The sequence below is a fragment of the Natator depressus genome, chromosome 6 (genome assembly GCF_965152275.1).
Source record: "Natator depressus isolate rNatDep1 chromosome 6, rNatDep2.hap1, whole genome shotgun sequence".
Lineage (NCBI taxonomy): Eukaryota > Metazoa > Chordata > Testudines > Cheloniidae > Natator > Natator depressus.
This window is the reverse complement of record NC_134239.1, coordinates 83,271,556-83,292,264: the sequence shown is the minus strand read 5'-3', so window position 1 is coordinate 83,292,264 and position 20,709 is coordinate 83,271,556. Positions and strand designations below refer to the sequence as shown.

Below are 20,709 nucleotides of genomic sequence, written 5' to 3'. Positions count from 1 at the left end.
GACTTAATAATCAGACAGATGGCCATGGTGGCTTGGCCATGCCATCAGACTACCGGGAGGCAGAAGCACAAGGTATGTCTCAAATTGGATCCTACGTGGAGGGAAGAAAAGGCGTGGAAGACAAAGAATGACCTATTGCAGGACAATAGAAAAAGATGCTGCCATCATGGAGCCAACTTAAGATGGAGTCAAACGGGGCTGGCTCTAGGTTTTTTGCCACCCCAAGCGCAAAAAAAAAAAAAAAAAGACTGACTGCTGCCAAAGCCAAAAAAAAAAAGCCGGCCCTGGAGTCAAACATCTTGCTCTGGACAGACTGCAAATGGACAGTAGACAGGTCACACTGTGTATGTCTACACTAGACCTGGAGGTGTAATCTCCAGCTTGGGAATAGATACCTGTGCTAGCTTTGATTGAGTTAGCATGTTAGAAATAGAAATGTAGCCACAGCAGTGCAAGCAACAGGACAGGCTAGTTGCCCAAGTACATACCTAAAGTTTTAGATGGGATTGTATTTGGGCAGCTAGCCTATCCCAGTGCTCACACAATGGTTCCCCCAGTGTTCAGAATTAGAGATGGCTTTCAAAGCAGGATAATAATATCAAAATCAAAATGACTACATCTCACATTTGTGTCCTGTTACAAGAAGTGAAGATACTTTTTCAATACACTGTAGAAACTACTCAGACCACAGACGTGTTATGTCTGCCTGTTCCTGCCTCCTTCCCATAGTCTTTTCATTTCCAAGGTTTCTTTATTCTTTCTCTTTTTTGCCCTCAGCCATTATAGGGGTGCACACCTCTGTCTTGCCTTCTTTTCATTTCCTTCTCATTCTCCCTCAGCTCAATTAGTCCACCCATTTTTGTTCCTTATTTGTCATCTACTACCAAGACCCATCAATCTTCTATCACCAACCAGTTTGTCACTCGTTTCAGTCCTTCCATCTCTTTCCCTGATGTCCACAAGCCTCTCTGAACAATTCTTTGCATCATCCTGGACCCTCTATTAAGTGATCTTCCCCAGACTAATCTAGTATCAGTCCCCGCTCAAATCCTCAATGTATTCTGTGCTTCCCTCAGCCCATCCCTGCCCATCAGCAACCCCAGTTCATCCTCTGGCCCCAGTCCTACCTATACGTATCCTTTCCCTAATTAATCAATAGTCTGCTCCCCGCTCATACCTTCCAATCAACTAATTCTCTTCACTCCTCCCCTCACAAACTCCCATTCAAATCCCTACCCCCACCTTTCGTTTTCCCCTCGGCCTCTCCAGTTACTTCTCTGGCCTCCAAAACACATTCTGCTCCACCAAGCCCATCAATCCATACTCTGCAACCCCACAGCTCAATCATCCTCTGTGATGACCCACTCAATAAGTGATCGTCCCATGCAGCATCATCCCCCCAACCTTACCCCAACAGACTAATCACCTCTAGTAAGGTTTACACTGTGTTCCCCTCTCCCTGGTACCCACCTCTTCCACAAAACTGATAATGTGGTTCTTCCCCCACACCCTCTTCTCAGCCAAATTGATGTCATGTCCCCCTCCCAATTATTTGGATGGGGTCTTTACTCTCTCCCCCACTGGAAGGTCTCAGGCTCAATCTAGGATCTGTGGTTGTGCGAGGTTGGGAGGGGAACTATCCTGTGAGAAGTGTTCCCCTGCCTAACCCTGGCAGAATCAATGGAGCATGTATCCTGCTCTCCATGCAGAGTCTCAGGAGTGTTCATTACTCAGCATGGGAGCAGTCAGAGCAGCATTCTTCTCTCCTTAACATATGGTGAAGCACCAATGGAGATCTGCTGAGCAGATGCAGCAGGTGAACCACAGGACAGCTGCAGCTCAAGATCTTGTATCTACTGCAGAGATGGGGTCTACAGATACAAGCTTCTTACATCCAGGGAAACCAGGACAGTAGGCAGACTGGCTGAGCAGTAAGGAACCTTACTTGGGAAACTGAACCAGTATGTTTTCAGTTGCATAACCCAGAAATGGTACCTGAAACAAGTGAACCTCTTTGCAAGCAAATCTCTCCAACGGGAAAGATTTAGCATTTTGTTCCAGACACTGGTGCGCGTGCACACACACACACACCCTTACATCTGAAAAAGAGACATATTGTCATGCATGTGCAAGCCTTGCAACAGTGCTCCCCCCCTCCGAAAAAAAATTCTGAGACAATTAGTGACTATTTCACAGTATTCTCATTTAGTATGCATGACAGTATCAGAATTCTCAGAATTCTGATTATTGCTGAGTGGAGGTTGTTGAAAAAAACCTAATAAAAAGATTTGTACCACCAAAATACAAGTAATATAGAGCACTTTGTACAATAAATTTTCATATTTGGTTTCAAAAAGTTATTTCTGAATGTACTTGGAACTGATGCAGAAATTCCAATGCACCACAGAATTCAGGGGTCCCATGCTGCAGACATCAAAGGGTCCAACCACAGAATTTTCATTCAGCGTGCCACAGAGGACATGCTAACAGCAAACCTTGGTACAACAACTGACCTTATCTTGGATGCTAGAGGTATGGGTGAGGCAAATAAAGAATGTACACGTAGCAAATGATGATGTGAGGAGAGTTTTCTCTATGTACTTCAAATTTTTAACAATATTCAATATTAATAAACTAAAAAATATTCTGTGCTCAATTAGCTAGTAATTTGGCCAGTTCGAATCAAGCAGATGTTGTGTGGGGGTGGAAAGAAATATTTACACCATGTTAGTATCTGGGCAAAATTTATCTGAATAATTTGTAAGTATGTAGAAACATGTTTTCCAGATTTCTGGAAGGGCTGAACAGCCTTGGCATAACTGGGACAGAGAAGGAGGCGTCAAATAAATTATTTAACATCGGTTCAACAAATTTCTTACTGTGAGATCAGTGCTAGGTTCATACCAGTTCAAACTATCTCCCATTGTAATGATATATCCTTGAATTTCTTTTCATCACACTAGCTAAAATATTGCTTCTATTCATTTCTCGGCTGCGGTTCCTTCAAAAAGAAGGACTGACTTCATTGCAATTTTATTTTACAACAGCCATAAATGAAAAGTATTAGGCTGCAAAGCTACATCACTAGAACTGGTTCCATCAGTCTTTGGCTGTCCTTAATGAAGCTTTACATTCAGATTTCATACTCCAGAACAAAAATGCCACTCACAGAGGAATTACTGAATTATTGTTGAAATGAGAGAGAGAGAGAGAGAGAGAGAGAGAGAGAGAGAGACCGACCACAGAAAGGTGAGGTAATGACTGAGGAGGTGGGAGCCTAGAGTGGAGGCTCTTGCTGAACCACAGCAGGGGAATGCAGCTGCCCTGAACTCTGAGACCACCAGCAGCCTGGAAGGAAATCCTATCTCCTTCAGATCTGAGTGTTCGAGAGGGACGATAACATTGGCTTGGGGACAGTAAGGTGGTGATACATGGGAAAACTTGTTTGGAGCAGCGGAAATAATAATGTTATCTCTGTGCTAAGCAGAGCAGGGACAACATCGGTGGGAAGAAAATCACTTCAGGGAAGATAATACACTACAGGATAAAACAGAACATGTTACTACAAAGGATATAGCAAAAATCAGGAAACCTCCTCCCTCATCTTTGAACCAGAGCCACTGAATTAAAAATTGGCAGTGTACATGAAGTGCCACTTCATTCAAACATCACTGAGATGAATGTTTATGCAATTAATTACCATCCAACTTGCTTTCCTAATGTCTAGTTTATTTTGCATTACATCCAAAAGTGGCATGTAAATGTACCTGAATCTTAGAAGTGTTAAAAGCTCTATTGACAGAATGATTCTATGCCAAGCTTAAAAGCACCAACTCAGGTAATTAGTGTTTTCTAGTATTGGTGACCAGATGGACATGACCTACAATATGAATCATTACTAGAGCTGTGCAAATAATGGATTTTTTCAGTTCGGAGCCAAACTGGGGTGGGGGGAGGGGGAATCTTGAACAATTCTAACTGAAATTTTTAAAAAAATAGGCAAATCAAAAAAAAGTTTTAAAAAAATATTTTGTATCAACTGAAACATTTCCAGTTGACTCAACAATTTTGGGAGGGTATTCAACTGATTTTGAGTCAAACTAAATGTTTCAGTTTATTCTATATGCACTTCCTTCCCTTCCCTTCCCAAGTTTTTCATTTTGATTAGGCAGTTTCAGGCTCTTTTCACTGTCTGAGCATGCTTGTGCATGTTTTAATTGGCCTGATTTGAAATTGAGACACTGTTCTGAATCAAAGAGTTGAAATGAATAATTTCAATGCTTTTGAATTTTTTTTCCCCGCAATCAAAGCTATTAGTCAAATTTGACCGAAATTCAGCTAACAGTTTCAAGGCTTTAAAAATATATATTTTTTGTCAAAAAACAATTAGTCAAAAAAATTTGTCCCAGATCTATTCATTACAGTGGTCATTGTTGGTTTTTTAATGAATAAAAGTTCTAAGTATATCAAAGGAGATGTTATAAAATAGTAAGAGATTTATCATAAAAAAAAATAAAACAAAGCCCCTTCATTTATATACGGTCATACCACTTGTGAAGAACTGACACATGAGAACACAGTTAATGTTAGCATCTGCCTTACCTCAATTTTTTCCCATATAGTTTCATAATTGTCTTGGTGTTGTATATCTTGCATCAACTGTTGAATTAAAGCTGATCTATTTGAGGCAGAGGTCTCATTTTTCTCAGAGGACTCAATCACTACAGGCTTTCCTGACTTGTCTTCTATGTATTTTTTAATGCAAGATGCAGGCACACAAAGCTCTTCATCTGAAAGAATGTCACTCAGAGGCCCAGATTCAATGCTGTCACCCAAAGAAGATACTATGTCACTTGAAGAGCTTGGTGAAACCCTACCCATTTTTTTGTGCTTCTTTTTAATCTGATATGTTGGATACATCTCAGAATCTGAGTTCATTTCTGACAGCTCCCAGTCATCAATGTTTTGAATGGTTTCTCCTCTGGGTTTCTGTGGCAGTAGTTTTGTTAAATTTTCTAACTTCAAAGCCAATACTTCAGTCTGTTTGAGGTGTGATGGAAGTGCTAAATAGTCATCGGAACCATACCAGGCTTCAACAACTTTACCATTTGTATTATCATAATTTGGTGATGATAGGTAACTCTTCTTGCTCCTATTTCTTGGGAGAACAGGTGAGGAGGAGATAACTGGTCCTGAGTCAGCTGATGATGCACTTTCTTGGCTATGAGTTGGTGAACTAGATTGTTCATTTTTACTTTGGGACTGGCCATTCAGTTCTCTCTGATTACAGGTATCTGATGATGTGGAAGCAGAATCTGTTTTTGTACCTCCCACAGATTGAGAGTTACAGGAAGGAATTCCATTTTGTAGAGCTGAACTCCCTTTTTTATTCACCTGCTTTGCTGAAGCTGTGTTAGATATACCCACAGGTGTCCTGCATGATGTCACCTTCTCAGGAGTATCATGTGATTTTTTGTGCCTTGGCTTTTCTTTCCAAATGTAACAATTAGATTTACCTAGACTTATGGAACTTTCCTTAAAGTGATTGTTTATTGTGTACTCAAGGCTTCTATCACCTATTTTATGTAAGCAATCATATGACTGACTGACAGCAGATAGACTGTTAGTGTAAGATGATTGTAAAGCCAAGCAAAGCTTGGACCTGTCTGGTGGATCTAATAATGAGGGTGTACTTCTACTCATTTCAGTCTTTAAACTAAGAGAGCCAGGTTTTTTTGCATCACTGACTTCCATATCATCTTTAAACACTTCTTCTTTTAAAAACAGACCTCTTTTTGGCAATGTAGGCTGTGTGGGCGAATCCTCATTGTAGTTAAAGCAGTCTCTTATTGACCTCTTGGGAGTTGAGTTTTCACAGTGTGGATGCTGTTTGCTTTTTGCACCAAGATTGTGCAATGGACTATATTCGTGTTTCTCTAAACTGGAAACTGGTTTTCTGTCAGCTGATAAGATGCCATCTTCAGTGCAAGATCCTGTACAGAGAGATGACTTCCCAGAAGGAGAAAACAGTGAAAGCTCAGGTGATGTGTTGCTGTCTTTGCTTTCTCCCTTATGTTCTGTTGAAAGAGGTAAATGGGTTTCTTTCACATTAATGGCTTCATTGCACTTGGAAACAATGGAATCAGTTGCTACTGCAAGTAATCCTACACTTTTGATAAGCTCTGGAAAGTCTTTTTCCATCTCACTGTAGTTCCAAGACTCAGGTGGTTTTGCATTAGTTTGACTGGAGGTCATGTCACCCAGGGCACCAAGCAAATCCTCACTAGGGCTGTAGTCAGACAGTTCAAATGCAGTAATACCACAATCCAGGGACAAGTAATTTTGAGAGCACTTGATAGTTAACTGTCCTGAGTCATCCACTTCAGTTAAAGAGTCAAGACGATCCTGAAACAAAATAAAAAATAAAGACCATTTAAAAAGGGATTTCAGTTTTAGTACTATTAGTAACTATTCACTAGTGAATTCTTAAATCCAGTATACTAAAGGTCACAAATCCAACCAGTGGCAATGTATTCTTATATACAATCTAGAAAAGCAGTTGTTACTGAACTGCCACAGAGCTTTGTACAGTACATTGTAAGTGAGTGAACTGTTCTACAATATTTGGGAATGAAAGCACAGTGGAATGGCCAAGTGTTAATCTGCACATAGAAATGCTTAACTCCTACATGATGTCACCCTGCAGAGTACTGCAAATTGTAACTATCCTGAAGAGAAACTGCTCACCATTGTCATGGTATGGGTATGATTGTTATTGTGTTTGTAACTAAAAATCAAAGTCTCTGTTATACTCATCCTCAGAGAAACCAATGCAAGAGGGACCCCGAAACTCCACAAAATGGACCTCATAGAATCTCCCAGTACTAGTCACCTTGAATGGGAGGGGATTGGTGGGGTCAGAGTGGGCAGGGGGTAGAAAGTATCTGTGTCCAAACCTGGTGAAATCTGTGATTGCTGAAACCCATGGATACAGAAATATCCACATAAGAGTGCTGCTCCTCCAAGTCAGTCCACAGGCCTCCTACTGATTGTCAGCATGGGTCTTTCAGACGCCAACTTGCCATTGGCGGAGTTTGCCCACATTTGCACAGTAGCAGCTGCTGACTGCACCTAGCTTCATGCAGCATTAACTTCTGTTGACTATCCACTGGGATATCCACAAGGTTAGCTGAGGACAGTACTGTAGACACAGCCACAGCTTCTGTTCACAATACCCTCCTTCAACACCCTCCAGTCACAAACCCCTACATATTGCTCCCCCATTCTCAGAAGCTGAGGGAGCAATCCTGCTAGAGCACTAAGATTTTAAGCATCGAGACAAATTTGTGTATAAAAAAGTATTTAAGAGGGTTCTCAGACTTAAGTGGAGCAGGCAAAAAAAGGAAATATTTTAGAATTCTAGAAGCAGCCTGACATACCAGCAGTCACAACAAAAATTACATTTGCTTTACAGTTTGCTATTTCCATATTGTTTTATAACTAATTTAGGGTTCCAGCATCTAGGCAGGAGTCAGCTATCTCCCAATTTTAATGTATATATTCAAATTTGAATATTTGACTAAATACCTCAAAATCATAGGTCCAAATTCTGTTCTCATTTACCCTACTCTATATCAGTTGAAGTCCACTATTTAGATCAGTAAAGATGATAAATCACTCCAGCTAGGTAAAACGACAAAAACTAAAAAACCATGAAAGCAAACATTTACTCAAGTGCTGGCTTCAGAGTGCAACATACTGTTTAATTCATGCCATCCTGTCTCCGCCTCACAGCAAAGCTATTTCAACAAATGACCCCCCCACTCATAGTCCAAACAGCTGCAGTCTCAACAAAAAAGTAGCCTCGTGGTTTGCCTCCTACCTTGAGTGCTGTACAATACTAGTTTTGGAGTCCCCCTCATCAGTAAGGACACAGTGATTTAATCGTTACATTGTTAGGTCCACAACCAATAACGCTTGTGTTAGCCAAAAAATAAAAACTAAAATAATAAAAAACCCTTAAAAACCTTTAAGTTAAAATGTTCTTTGTAGAAAGCTGGTTTGGAAGATTTTAATCTGTAACCTAAATCTGTGGACTTTTCTTAAAGTCTTCTATTGCATGCATTCCAGTCATGTGAAGGGCCAATTCAGTGACTGGTAAGTCATGAAACTGGTGTGTCTGCATTATTCATGAACAATGTTGCATAAAGTCATTAAAATATGTCCGATGAGGAGGTCAAAAAAACAATATTAACTATCTTAAAATGTATACAGCAACCACTGAAAACATACTCAAATTGTTAGGGTGGGAAATAGGTATCATGCTTGTGTGGCTCCATGCTATCATTAGTACAGCCCTGCAAATCTGCGGATATACGCTTTACATCCGTGGATGTGGATATCCGCTTGATATCCGGGGATGCGGATATCTGCAGACCACATTTGCAGATCGGATGCAGATACAAAATTTGTATCTGCACAGGGCTCTAATCATTAGTCATCCATTTTATTAAGCAATGTTTAATTTTTAGTTTTAAAAAACAGCAAATCACTGCAATTTAAAACATTTTGCCTTTCTTTACAACCGATCAGCAATAAGAATCTAAGGTCGAGCAATATAGAACAAATAATTTCTTAATGGGATACCATTAATCTGGAAATCCCATTCCACTCTGTAAAATTAGTACCGACTATTGTTACATGCAATCCTTATCGTACTGACAGAAATCACAGAAATAATTTATTCTTCTCTATTCTCTTATTTATTTACTTGTCTAACGGATTTGATAGCACTTTAGGTATAGTAAGGTCACTGTTTTGTTGATGGTTAGTTGCACTCCTGTCTCGTTATGGAAGTACTGACTAGGATGGCCACTGCCCAGGTAGAGGCCACTGCCCCTTTAAAAGTCTCATTCCGCCCCCCCCCCCCAAGCTCAGTCTAGGCAAACACAATAAGTGGCTTTCGTGAAGCCCAAATTTATGTAGTAAGATCACAGAGCTGGTTTGTTGCAACCAAACCCTTGGTGGATCTATTTACAGTCCTGAATCATCTCTCCCTGGGTAGGTGGGAAGAGTCCTAAACATCCCAAAGGCCCCTTCTGGCTACTCGGGTTGCAGCCTCTTCTCTAAGGGGAAAAATCTTCCCCTCAGCCAGGCCCTTTCTTTATGAGGAGGCAGTTTCGATAGCAGATGTAATCAGATCCAGTTGGGGCACTTCCTGCTTCTTAGTGCCTGAATTAAATCCTTCCTTAGGCCTTGAGATCGTAGTTACAGAAACCCTTACCACACTCAAGCCTTAGCATCATGGCTTCACTCCCATTCACTCCTCTGGGGGTGCTCATGGGCACGCCTTTCCTTAGTACTTGCAAGAAAGTGTTCAAAGCTGAAACTGAATCTGAAGTAGCAGCAGGTATGTGTTCAGGCAGGAAGGGCCAGGGGTCGGTGGGGGGGGGGGAGAGAAGGTGGCCCTGGACATGTTTGATGTTTTTGATTTCAGGACCCCCCTCCTCTGTTGCAAAGACTTTTAATATACATCAGCCAGAGAGTAGAGAAACTTTTACAATTTTTAAGAAATATGTTCATACTCTATCAGAAACTTGTGTTATTTGAAATTAACCCATTTAATACATTATAAGTCCAAAATACACATAAGTCCAAAAGGGACCACTATGATCAACTAGTTTGACCTCCTGCATAACACAGGCCATAGAATTTCATTGCATAAAGCCCATAACAACTTTTTTTTCTTTTGGAGCTAGAGTATATCTTTTAGAAAAACATCTAATCCTCATTTTAGGGCTTCAAGTGATGGAGAATCCATCACATCTCTTGCTAAGTTGTTCACATGGTTAATTACCCTCACTATTAAAACTGTGCGCCTTATTTCTATTTCAAAAACATTTGAGCTGACAAGGTCTCTTTAAATCAATTTAGTAACCATACTTACTGAGCAAAAGGCAATCCAGTTAAATGCATCTATATTAATAAGCCTATTAAATTGGTACAAACTTTGCATGCATTAGAGGAAAGTGAGACTGGAGTTGGTCTGCAGGAATGTTGCTTACACAAATGGCAGTTTGTAGGCTACACTTTCAAAAAGCAACTTGAACCTGGCCTGTGAAACTGTGGGTAAAAGTTTTCCATACCTAAGGTTTGTGACTACAAAGACAAATTCCACGTTTTGATTTACACATGCAAATGAACTTTTCACACACAGATCTAGAGTTGAGCCTGAGCTCACAAAGTTTTGATTTGGATACGAACTTCTAAATTACACGGTGACTAGATCAGGTGTTTGGGGTCAAAAGCACCTCTGCACCAATCTGAGTGTATCTGTGGGGAAAATGTTAGGGTCGTGGGAAATATTGCCTGCTATTTTAAAGGATATTTTTTGAAAAGTTGGTCCTATGATCCTACACTTATTTTAATCTGGTTCAACCACAATGGATGTCAGCTGAAGAAATTTAAGATGAGAACACCTATTCAATTAGCCTGAAATATATTTGGCTGCACTGGCAATCGTTTGAACTGCAAGTGCAAACCACCCTAGCAATTTTTAAACTAGTAGCTGGGTAGATGAGTTTAAATTCTCTAATATGACTAGGGATTAATGTTCCAAAAGTAAATGACTGCATTTAGTTCTCATACCTCTTTTGTCTCCTCAGAAAACGCTTGCAGAATATCAGTCTGCCTGGTGTAGTTTCCATTGGCATCCTGTAGTCCCTGTAGGATGCGTTCCCTCAGAACCAGAACAGAAACACGTAGCTGGTGCCAGAGTAGCTGCACTGTATGTATATCGACTATCACATTGACGGAGTAAGACAGAAGCTTCAGGGAAAACTCAGTTTCTAACAGAGCATGAATTTGTTCAACGTGATCAGATATATCTTCACAGATATCCTGAAAGAGAAAAGAAAAATATATCTTTAGCTACAGGCATAGGCCCTATAAGGATCATCTCTACTTTTTGGCTAATGCAGAAAATGTGATTTTAGATAGGGAGAATAATGTAATTAATACATACAGGGTTCTCTATTTATTTTTTATTTATAGCAATGCTACAACAACTGAACAAGCAGCTGTCCTATTTGGCAGGAGTGTTCACTGAGTACAGAGATAGCATACAATAAGCAAGGATGGCACAACAAGATCATATGAATCACAGATAGAAAAACAGCACCATAAAGATGTCATCCTAAACCATAGCAATTGCAATGAAAGTGGTAAGATCAACCCAATTGATCTCTATTCTTGATATTTTTTTAAAAAATCAGAATGTAAAGAATTTGATTTGTGCCATTCCCAACAAAATAGGTATAAACAGAGTTGCCATTTTAAATCAGTAAGAATCTAGATATATACACACTGTTTTGTGCAGCAGAGAAAGGGTTAAGTCATAAGCAAGCTGGTCAGGGATATTAATGTGGGTAGAAGACATCCTATGATGTCCAATTAAAGATTTATCCTTTTGCTTACTGGAACAACTTCCAGTAAATTATACAGCACAATGGATTTCATTGACTCTAAACTACAAATTAATGGCACATTCATTGTGAAAGACCCATTTAGAGTTTATCTGGACTAGGATTTAAAGGTGCATTGTCAGAATGTGGCAAGCAAAAAGGCTAATGTAGACAAATCAGTGAGTACTCTTAACATAAGCAATGTTGAACTCCTTGGCTAACCTGAGTTATGAGTATGCATTGCCATGTCTGGACTTTTAGAACAGGTTAGTTAGCGTCTTACACCATGCCTTTAAATCCTGTCAAGATAAATCCAAACTTGAGAGTTAGGATTCAGAAGGATGTAGGTAAAATTACACAATCATAATCAAACACAGGATTGGTTTGGTCTGAAATGCTTGCAAGGTGAGTGTGGTAGGGAGCTGTCAAACCAGCCCACATGGACAGGGCCAAAAGAATGTGAGCCAAGAGACTGCCAGTGTTTTCAGTTGCAGGCAGCTTGGTGATCACACAGAGTTATATCCGGTACAATTTACTGTAGCTTTTTAGGGATGGAGTGTACTTGCTAGATGCGGAGGCTGACACTTGGCTAAGGGACCTTAAGGATTGGACTGGGGAGGAAATAGATACCAGGTTGTGTGGGTGGAGGTGATTGCTGAGGCCTCCAAAGGCCAGTATCTTATGCAGATAAGGGCTAAAAGAACCATCTCCCAGAGGTAAATGAGACCTGGGATTTTAGTTTGTGGATCTTGTGCCTGTAAGGGGAGACCTGATATCTTCATAGACTAAGGATCCCTCACACCCACCCACCCATGTGCATGAGTGGAAGGTTAGAGGACTCAGAAGTGAGCTGGAGTCTTGGGGGGTAGGCAGAAGGGTGTATCCCAAATTATTGGTTCTATAGTGGGAGTCCTGTAAACCTGCACTGGACTCAGTTAAACGCCTGGTATGTGAGATGGTGGGTATATACCGCCCTTACCCAGTGTTAATTAAGTTACAGTCTGCTGCTTAAAATCCATTCCAGTCTGTCTTTCATTCAACTGTGTGTTCTAAGCAAATTAGATTAAGAAACATCCCAATTTTTGCAGCACGTCAGACTTGCAACTAATCAAAACCGTTGTCTTGAGACCTGGTATTTATTTTGGTCTTCATTAATATTTTTGTTTAATAGTAGCATAATGATGTAAGTTGCAAAGCAGAGCCTTTCTGCACTGACAGTATGTAAAATCTTCAGTATCAGTTTAGATCTGATGTTTATAATTTAAAGTAAAGCTAACTTTATGATGGTGTTAGGTGCACAGGGAAATAATGTGGGCACTATTTAAAACATAATTTTTAGTAACTTAACATTAATAAATGAGACCAAATTCCCTTGAACTATCTTAAAAATTGCTTTAAGTAGTAATCAATAGCTCAGTATTAGCTAGGGGGACCAGACAGCAAGTGTGAAAAATTGGGACGGTGATGGGGGGGTAATAGGAGCCTATATAAAAAAAAAGACCCAAAAATCGGGACTGTCCTTATAAAATCAGGACATCTGGTCAACCTAGTATTAGCCCTTGAGAAACAATTAAGGTTAGAATACTGTCAACAGCAACTTGAACTATGTTATTGCAATAGCTGGCTCAGGCCTAAATAAAACCTCTTATGGGAAATACCCACAGAAAGCCAGAGATTAGCATAAGGCCTCCTGGAGTTTCAAGGAGCATGGTATCTTGGGGTGGGGATAATATCTGTTCTACTTTGTGCTCAGCCATCTTGTTCTATCAACTGGCAACCATATTCACGACAGTACAAAACAAATAGATTGATCGACTATATTGGGAGTTGCAAGTGTTCAGAATCTCTGAAAATTGGGTTGAATATTTCCACTTTGGCAAAATAAATGCCCTGCTACTGAACCACTGCGATGCCAAAAATCACTAAAAACTTAAGGGCTGGTCCAAAACCAAGACTCCCAGTGAATTAATAGGCTAATCCAAAACTTCTGTTTTAGGTCTCGTCTACATATACATTTGCATCAGTTTAACTCAAGGTATGTTTTCAAACCAATTTAATTAAATTGGTGCAAGTTTGCAGGTACATACTCTGAACTTTTTCATGCAGATAGGGCATATTGGTTTCAATTTAAGGTGTGGTTTAAATTGATGTAGTTAAACTCATAGGTGCTGGAACTCGGGGTGCTGCCACACCCTCCGGCTTGAAGTGGTTTCCATTATATACAGGGTTTACAGTTTGGTCTAATGGCTCTCAGCACCCCCACTTTACAAATTGTTCCAGCACCCTGGTTAAACTTATGCAAAATCTTGTAGAGATACTTTTATTCCATTATATATCATGCTTGTTTGGATAAGTTCAAGTCAATTAGGAACTGATTTATGCTAAACCTAAGTAAGCTACTTTTAACCAAAATGAGTGTCCACGCAGTCTTTACACTAGTTTAACTAAACTGGTTTCAAATTATACCTTAAATTAAGCAGTGCAAGTTTCTCAGTGTGATCAGCCCTTATTAGCATTTAAGAGTGGTTTAATTTGATTTAGGCCTGTCTACAAGAGAAAGTTGCACAGATTTAAATAGATATTTTTTAAAGCAACGTAGATTTGGTTTACATACGGCTCATTCTGGTTTCATTTACATATGGCTCATTGGTTCCCAATCAACTTAAGCTACACTGAAATAAGTGTCCACACTGAGTTTGCATCAGTTTATCTGAACTGATTTAAATGCAAACTTTAGGTTAAACCCATGCAATTTTGTGATATAGACAAGCCCTTAATTTAATCCAGTAAAAAAATAGGTTAAACTAAACCAAAGGCACTTTTAAACTGAAATAAGAGCATCCATACAGGAATTTGCACCTGCAGTGTATCTTACTTGGTTTAAAATACAAATTTAAGTAAAACCAGTGAATGTAGATAAGGCCTTAGAGTCCATCCATTAATGCTATGCACCATATTAAGAGGAATAAAATAGCCTAAGTGATACCATCTAAATAGCTACTTGAGGCTACACCAAAATACTATTAATTTACATTACCAAATTACTATTGGAATGCCCAATTGGAAAGCATGATTACACTTTATTCAGAGTTTTAAAAGGATATTAAAGAATACTCAGTGCATTTATTTATATGAATTCCCATACATGTCCCTGAATAACTGGTTAGCTGACGTTTTCTTCTATTTTACTATAAGACAATTTAAATGATTGCAGGACTTCATACATTAGAATTGTAAACATGTGTGTAGCTTGACTTCAGTTGGACTACTCATGTGCATAAAGTTAAGCATGTGTGTTTACACAATCATTTGCCTAGATCTATGTAAATCTGTGATGGGGTAGACTAGGTCCGGAGGCCCCATGCTGGAGGCCTCGTGGCCCTGCCTCACCCCACCCCAGAAAAGAGCAGAGGAGAAGTCCTCCAGGCATCCTAGAATGGCTGCAGGGAAAGCAGCCAATCAGAGGCCAGGAGGGCCATATAAAAAGAAGTAGCAGAGACAGAGCAGTCAGTTGCTGCCTGGAGCTGGAAGAGAGAGGACTGGGTTTCTGGCTGGCTAGAAGAGCAGCAGGACCATAGATGACTCAGTGCGGGCAGGGCTGAGCCCAGGGAGGGCTGCTGAAGACCAGTGGAGCTAAGAAGGAGCTCCTGTCTGTTTGCAGGAACCGAGCAAGGACTGAGCCCAGAACCTAGCCAGACCAAGTGAGGGTACTGTGATGGGCCCTGTTGGACTGTTATAGAGAGCAGTGTCTCCAGGAAGGAAGCCTTAGTGGAAGGTAAAGACTGTATACCCTGGAAGAGGTTTGTTTGTTCTCCACCTACAGCGTATGTGACTTGGCCAGAGGGCTGAGTCACTGAGGACTTGCCGAAGAAACCATCGAACCAGGGAGGACGGGAAGCTCCAGAGGTGGGTGCCATCCTGTTCCAAGAACTAAGAAACAGCAGGCTCACACCCAACCAAAAGGGGGCGCTTGTGAGAGGCAGGTGCCAACCCCATTACAAAAATCTGTATCTCAATATGTACATACATATAATGTGAATTTTGTAATATAGTTAGGAATTCGTAAAACAGCAGAGAAGTGATACTCAGAGCATGTAACATAAATGTAACTTGGATGCATCCTTTCAACTGAAATTCCTGTGTGCTATTATGAAGCAGAATGAAATTAAAGCAACTCTTACACCTACTGTATAGCAAAAGAAGAAAATATAAAAAGCAGTCCAGGAACAGTAAAAAATCTGACAACATGGATCTGCATCAAGTCCCTTCTTGTTCTGGACAGTAATTGAACTCCTTTACACATTCCTAAATAGCGTTCTCCAAAGTGTGCCACATCATGTCAGTGACTGCTGACGCACCCTGGGCACACAGTGGCATGAGCTGGTCTAACAACATGCTTCTCCTTCTACGCCAAAATAGCCTTGCCCCATCACTGGACCCCAGTTGCCAACCCTTGAGGCCACTAGGATGTCTGCTTATGTGAATAAGAAAAACAATCCTGTGCCCACCGATCCACAACACTGCCTCCATGGTTGGTCTGACATCATCTGGAAGGGAATCACAAAACATTAATAGCAACTGACCACCTGAGGTTGCACACCATATTGTACGCTTCCAAATGCCAATGCCCAATTGTCAGAATTGCCTGTGCTCCTGTACTGCGCTGCACCACTGCTCTTGTGGCCCCTGAGAATGACTGAGAACCAAATTCCATAGGGCAGAACCAAGCTCCCAGCCTTTCCGGAAGATAACAAATGCTGCCCAGTTTCATTGACTGTTACAGATTTAATATCCCTGTGTCATAAATATAAAGGGAAGGGTAACAACCTTCCTGTATACAGTACTATAAAATCCCCCCTGGCCAGAGGCACAATATCCTTTTACCTGTAAAGGGTTAAGAAGTTCAGGTAACCTGGCTGGCACCTGACCAAAAGGACCAATAAGGGGACAAGATACTTTCAGATCTTGGGGTGAGGGGAGGGGAGGCTTTGGTCTGTCTGTTCTGTGTGCTTGCCAGAGAGAGATCAAGAAAGCAAGCAATCCAACGCCATTAGAATTAGTAAGTACTAGCAAGGAAATGCGTTAGTTTACTTTTGTTTTGGCTTGTGATTTTCTCTGTGCTGAGAGAAAGGTGTATTCCTGGTTTTCTTTTTGTAACTTTAAGGTTTTTGCCCAGTGGGAAATCCTCTGTGTTTTAAATCTGATTGCCCTGTGAGATTAGCTTCCCTTCTAATTTTACAGAGGTGCTTCTTTTACCTTTTTTCCTTCTAATAAAGTTCTGTTTCTTTTAAGAGCCTGATTGATTTCTCTATTGTACTAAGATTCAGGGGTTTGGATCTGTGATCACTTTGTAACCAGTTGGTTAAGATATTCTTCTCAAGCTTCCCCAGGAAAAGGGGTGTAAGGGCTTAGGGGGATATTTTGGGGGAATAGGAACTTCAAGTGGTCCTTCCCCTGATTCTTTGTAAATGACTTGGTGGTGGCAGCATACCGTCCAAGGCAAAGTGTTTGTGCCTTGGGGAAGTTTTACCCTAAGCTGGTAGAAATAAGCTTAGGGGGTCTTTCATGCGGGTCCCCATATCTGTACCCTAGAGTTCAGAGTGGGGAGGGAACTCTGACACCCTGCTTGCCCCTTGTGGTGTACGTCACCCAGTTCCAATCCCTCCCCCTCCCCCCCACCACCACCGTCAGTGCCCCTACATAACCCAGGCATTAGCTTGCTAATTCCAAAAGTACCAAAACTGTTTAAGAATGCTGCTCTGAGCACGGCCACTTACATTTCAGAGAATGTTAACTGTGATGTGCCCACATGACTGCTGCATGGGACCACTGGAATACAATCACCCTGCCAGCAACCTTTGAATTAAGAGTGCTGTGTGGATATGGATAACCATTTAGCCCCACTGAGATATGTAACAGCTGGGAGGCGATTCCAAGATTGGTGAGGACGCCGGTTGACAGGTTGCCCGCAACCCCGAGTTCCGCAGCACCTGCTGCTCTGTAATGGGCCATTTGGTGACCAGCCTTTCTGCTCCTGTAATTGCATGAATTTGTTAAGACTTGTCTCATAGCTCTGCCATGCTACATCGCTAACCATCCTACCCCCAAGTTCCATGTAGCTAGTGAATTTCACCAGGTTCTTGGCTGGCTCCTGATGCCAGCTTCTGAAACCTGACATGTAAAAGTGAGGCCAGGCATCTGCTATACCAGTATAAACCCAGGAAAAGTAAAAGTAATGGATATTATCCTGGAGCCAATTTGAGGTCCAAGCTTCAGGAGATAAACCTGCAAGTTATGTGCAGACCATTGTGTGAAGGGCCCTGCTACCCCACCTTCAACTGATTCCCATGTTGTGGTTGTTTTGTTTTTTAAACCATGTAGCCTGATTTTTAGTGTGTTTTGCTTGACCGCATTTTACATACCCCATCCACATCCATGACTCGTAGGGGTTTTGTTTGACTGTGTATTATTTATGGTCCCCATCAACAGAATCCTAAACCCACAGAAATGTGCCCCCATCTGCTTTATTAAGGCACTGCCAAATGAGGAACCTTAACATCTCCAGCTGAACTGGAAATGGTGCCCTTGCCAACCTGTGGGAGGCACTTGATTTAACCCCTATGCTGGTTTCCCCTGGGACCCTTTCTGTACCGCTGTAGCATGAACATGCTGCATATGCCCCAAAACGTAATCCATAAACATGCCTGCACTGATGGGTGTATACACCTTTCCAAAGCCTGCACCCAATGCCACCTGCAGTTGTTGCTGCTCCGACACACCGTTGCATCAGTATTGCCCACGCAGCTTGTAATCAGTTGGGAGGAATGAACACAAATGCTCTGGGTGAATCTGAACACTTTGGAAACCCTGAATGCTGTGAAGACTACCTTAGAAACAGCAGTCTTAACCACTTGCATGAAAATTCCTGCTGACTGAAGTAGAAGTTTGGTTCCCTTGGAGTCCCCCAAGCCATGAACCTGAGGGGGTGGGGATGGCTGCCATTGGTAATGAAACAGGAAAAAAAACCGGGGCCCATCCGCCCCTGGCCTAGCACCAGCCCCACTACCCCTGACTGCCACTAACTCCCACAACCCCATTACATAGGCCCTGGGCAGCCTTTGAATCCATCCCCCCATTTCCCAGTGCTAGGACTGAGCCTGACAGAAAAACGGAGAAGTGCAAACTCCCTGGGTGTGCCCCAAGCAAAAACCTGAAACTAGTCCCTAATCCAATCATCACAGCTCAATTGTGTGCGCAGCACGGGGTGGGGGGGGATTTGCTGTGTCCCTTCTCCTCCTACCTATACCCCATGCCAATATGTTTCTTAGAGCTGACTAACCAGGTAACTCCCCCTCTCCCTTTTTGTTCTGCTTCCACAAGGGCCCCCCACCCCCTTCCCTTGCCCTTAGCAGGGAAATCTGAAACATGACTCCTTTCGCTCTTGATCTGCCCCCTTCACTGCTTACAGTCCTGCCTCCACAGGGAGCCGAGCTGAGCAAAACTGCCTTAAGCCATTCCCTGCCCTTAGTGGCAGGGGAAGGAAAGAGGGAGGACCACTCCCTGTCCTTGTGTCCTTTCCCGGGGAGTGAATGAAACTGCATGCTGCCTTGTTAGCCATAACCTCCCCCCGGCTCCCCGTGGAGCTACTTTCCCTCCTGCCTGCTTCGCCCTGACCTGGCCAGAGGAAGGGAGAAATTGCTCCCCTTTCTTACTGTTTTGCTTCCACGTGGAAGACTTAAATTTTCTTTGAGAGCAGTCAAAAAATCAAACTCTCTTTAAAACTAAGCTACAGGCTATCCAGAGCACAGCCACAGCCAAATGATACATGTACGAACAAGATAACTTAACTCAGTCTACTTCCTCCCTGCCCCCCCGTGTATCAACAAACGCCTTTTTCAAGGACAGTGAGAGATTCTGGAGCATCACCGATCTGATTGCTCATTACCATGTAAATATGACAAAGGAACAGGGACATTTTACTGTAATGAAATACTTAGTAGTGTCTAGAATGTAGAGAGTATAGTAGCAATTCCAAAATTATCCAAGTAGTGGCAACAATTTCTTTACAACAGTCAATATTTGGATGCAGCAGTAATTTGAGGAAACTCAAGAATTGTATTTAGCACAATGAATCAAAAGGTTTAGCACCTTCTGTAGTGCTTTATGCAGCTTCAAGAACACACTGAAATGTCACCAATAAATTATACATTAAGAATGTGAACAGGTCATTCATTTTCAGGAGACAATCAAGGTCTGTTGTCTTGCCCTGCTGAGACAACAGGAGATAAAATGAGGATTTAAAAGATTATTCAAGTTCTAGTGGCACTTTTGCACAGTGAAGATACTGTATGGATCCACAAGAATAGGAACTCGCTTACTAAATTTTCAGATACAATTTACAAATGCTGCCAGGGAGACATGAAGGTTAAGAGGAAATTCTGACTATTGCAAGTAAACTGCTATAAAAAAGGAATGTTTTAGAAGTCACGGCAAACAACAGGACTCCAGATATTTAAACCATTACAATTTCTCCATGTCTCAGACAACTCATTTGTATAGAACTATTATGGGTGAGAGGACACCTTTCTGAGCCACAATAATGGTAGTGCTCCCATGTTGTTGTGTGTATGTGGTGGTGGTGCATATCGGGGGAGTAATGTGCTACAACCCTTTACACAGCACAATATGCTCCTCAAACACATACTTCTTCTCATCCAGACAGCTCCACTGGCTAGCATGTTGGGGACAGAGCCATGGCCTCACCCCTTCTTCTGTATGGGGAGGTGTAAGGCACAGAGCCCCTTCTCTTGCTCTCTGCCCAAAGCCAAGTTTTAGTGCATCTAATGTGGCCTCACAAGCGTTCTTACTCTTCCTACCCACTTATGTAGCCACATTATATTAGGGCACAATCTAGTTCAAAATATTGAGAGTGAGACGGATACAGAGTGGTGTTATGTATGTTATTACTAATGTTCTTTGGGAAGAGAGAAATACCAGGAGAGAGTATCTAATCGCCACGGTGAATGGCATACCAAAAATTGATAGGTAGATTAGATAAAATGTGTATTCTTTTATAACAATACTTTTGATTTGTCTGCTGACTTCTCCCCCACAATTTCCACATTTCCATATAGATTGCAATGATACACAACCTCCAAATGAAAACACAGAACCAAACACAAACACAATTTCATGTCAAGAGCTTTATAACTCTGATTTCTTAATGCACAATTTTTAAAAGGACTTT

General features: G+C 41.5%; 1 protein-coding gene across 4 annotated transcripts in view; it reads right to left on the bottom strand.

Annotated features, from left to right (window-relative positions):
• The window catches only part of AKAP6 (A-kinase anchoring protein 6), a 393,441-nt gene that overhangs the window by 247,085 nt on the left and 125,647 nt on the right, over window positions 1–20,709 (bottom strand). For all 4 annotated transcript variants that reach the window (XM_074955832.1, XM_074955831.1, XM_074955834.1 and 1 more), the window contains 2 exons: window positions 10,648–10,899; window positions 4,603–6,405 (listed from right to left, as the gene is read on the bottom strand). In XM_074955832.1, coding sequence (XP_074811933.1) covers window positions 4,603–6,405; window positions 10,648–10,899 — 2,055 coding nt within the window. The remainder of the gene's footprint in view (window positions 1–4,602; window positions 6,406–10,647; window positions 10,900–20,709) is intronic.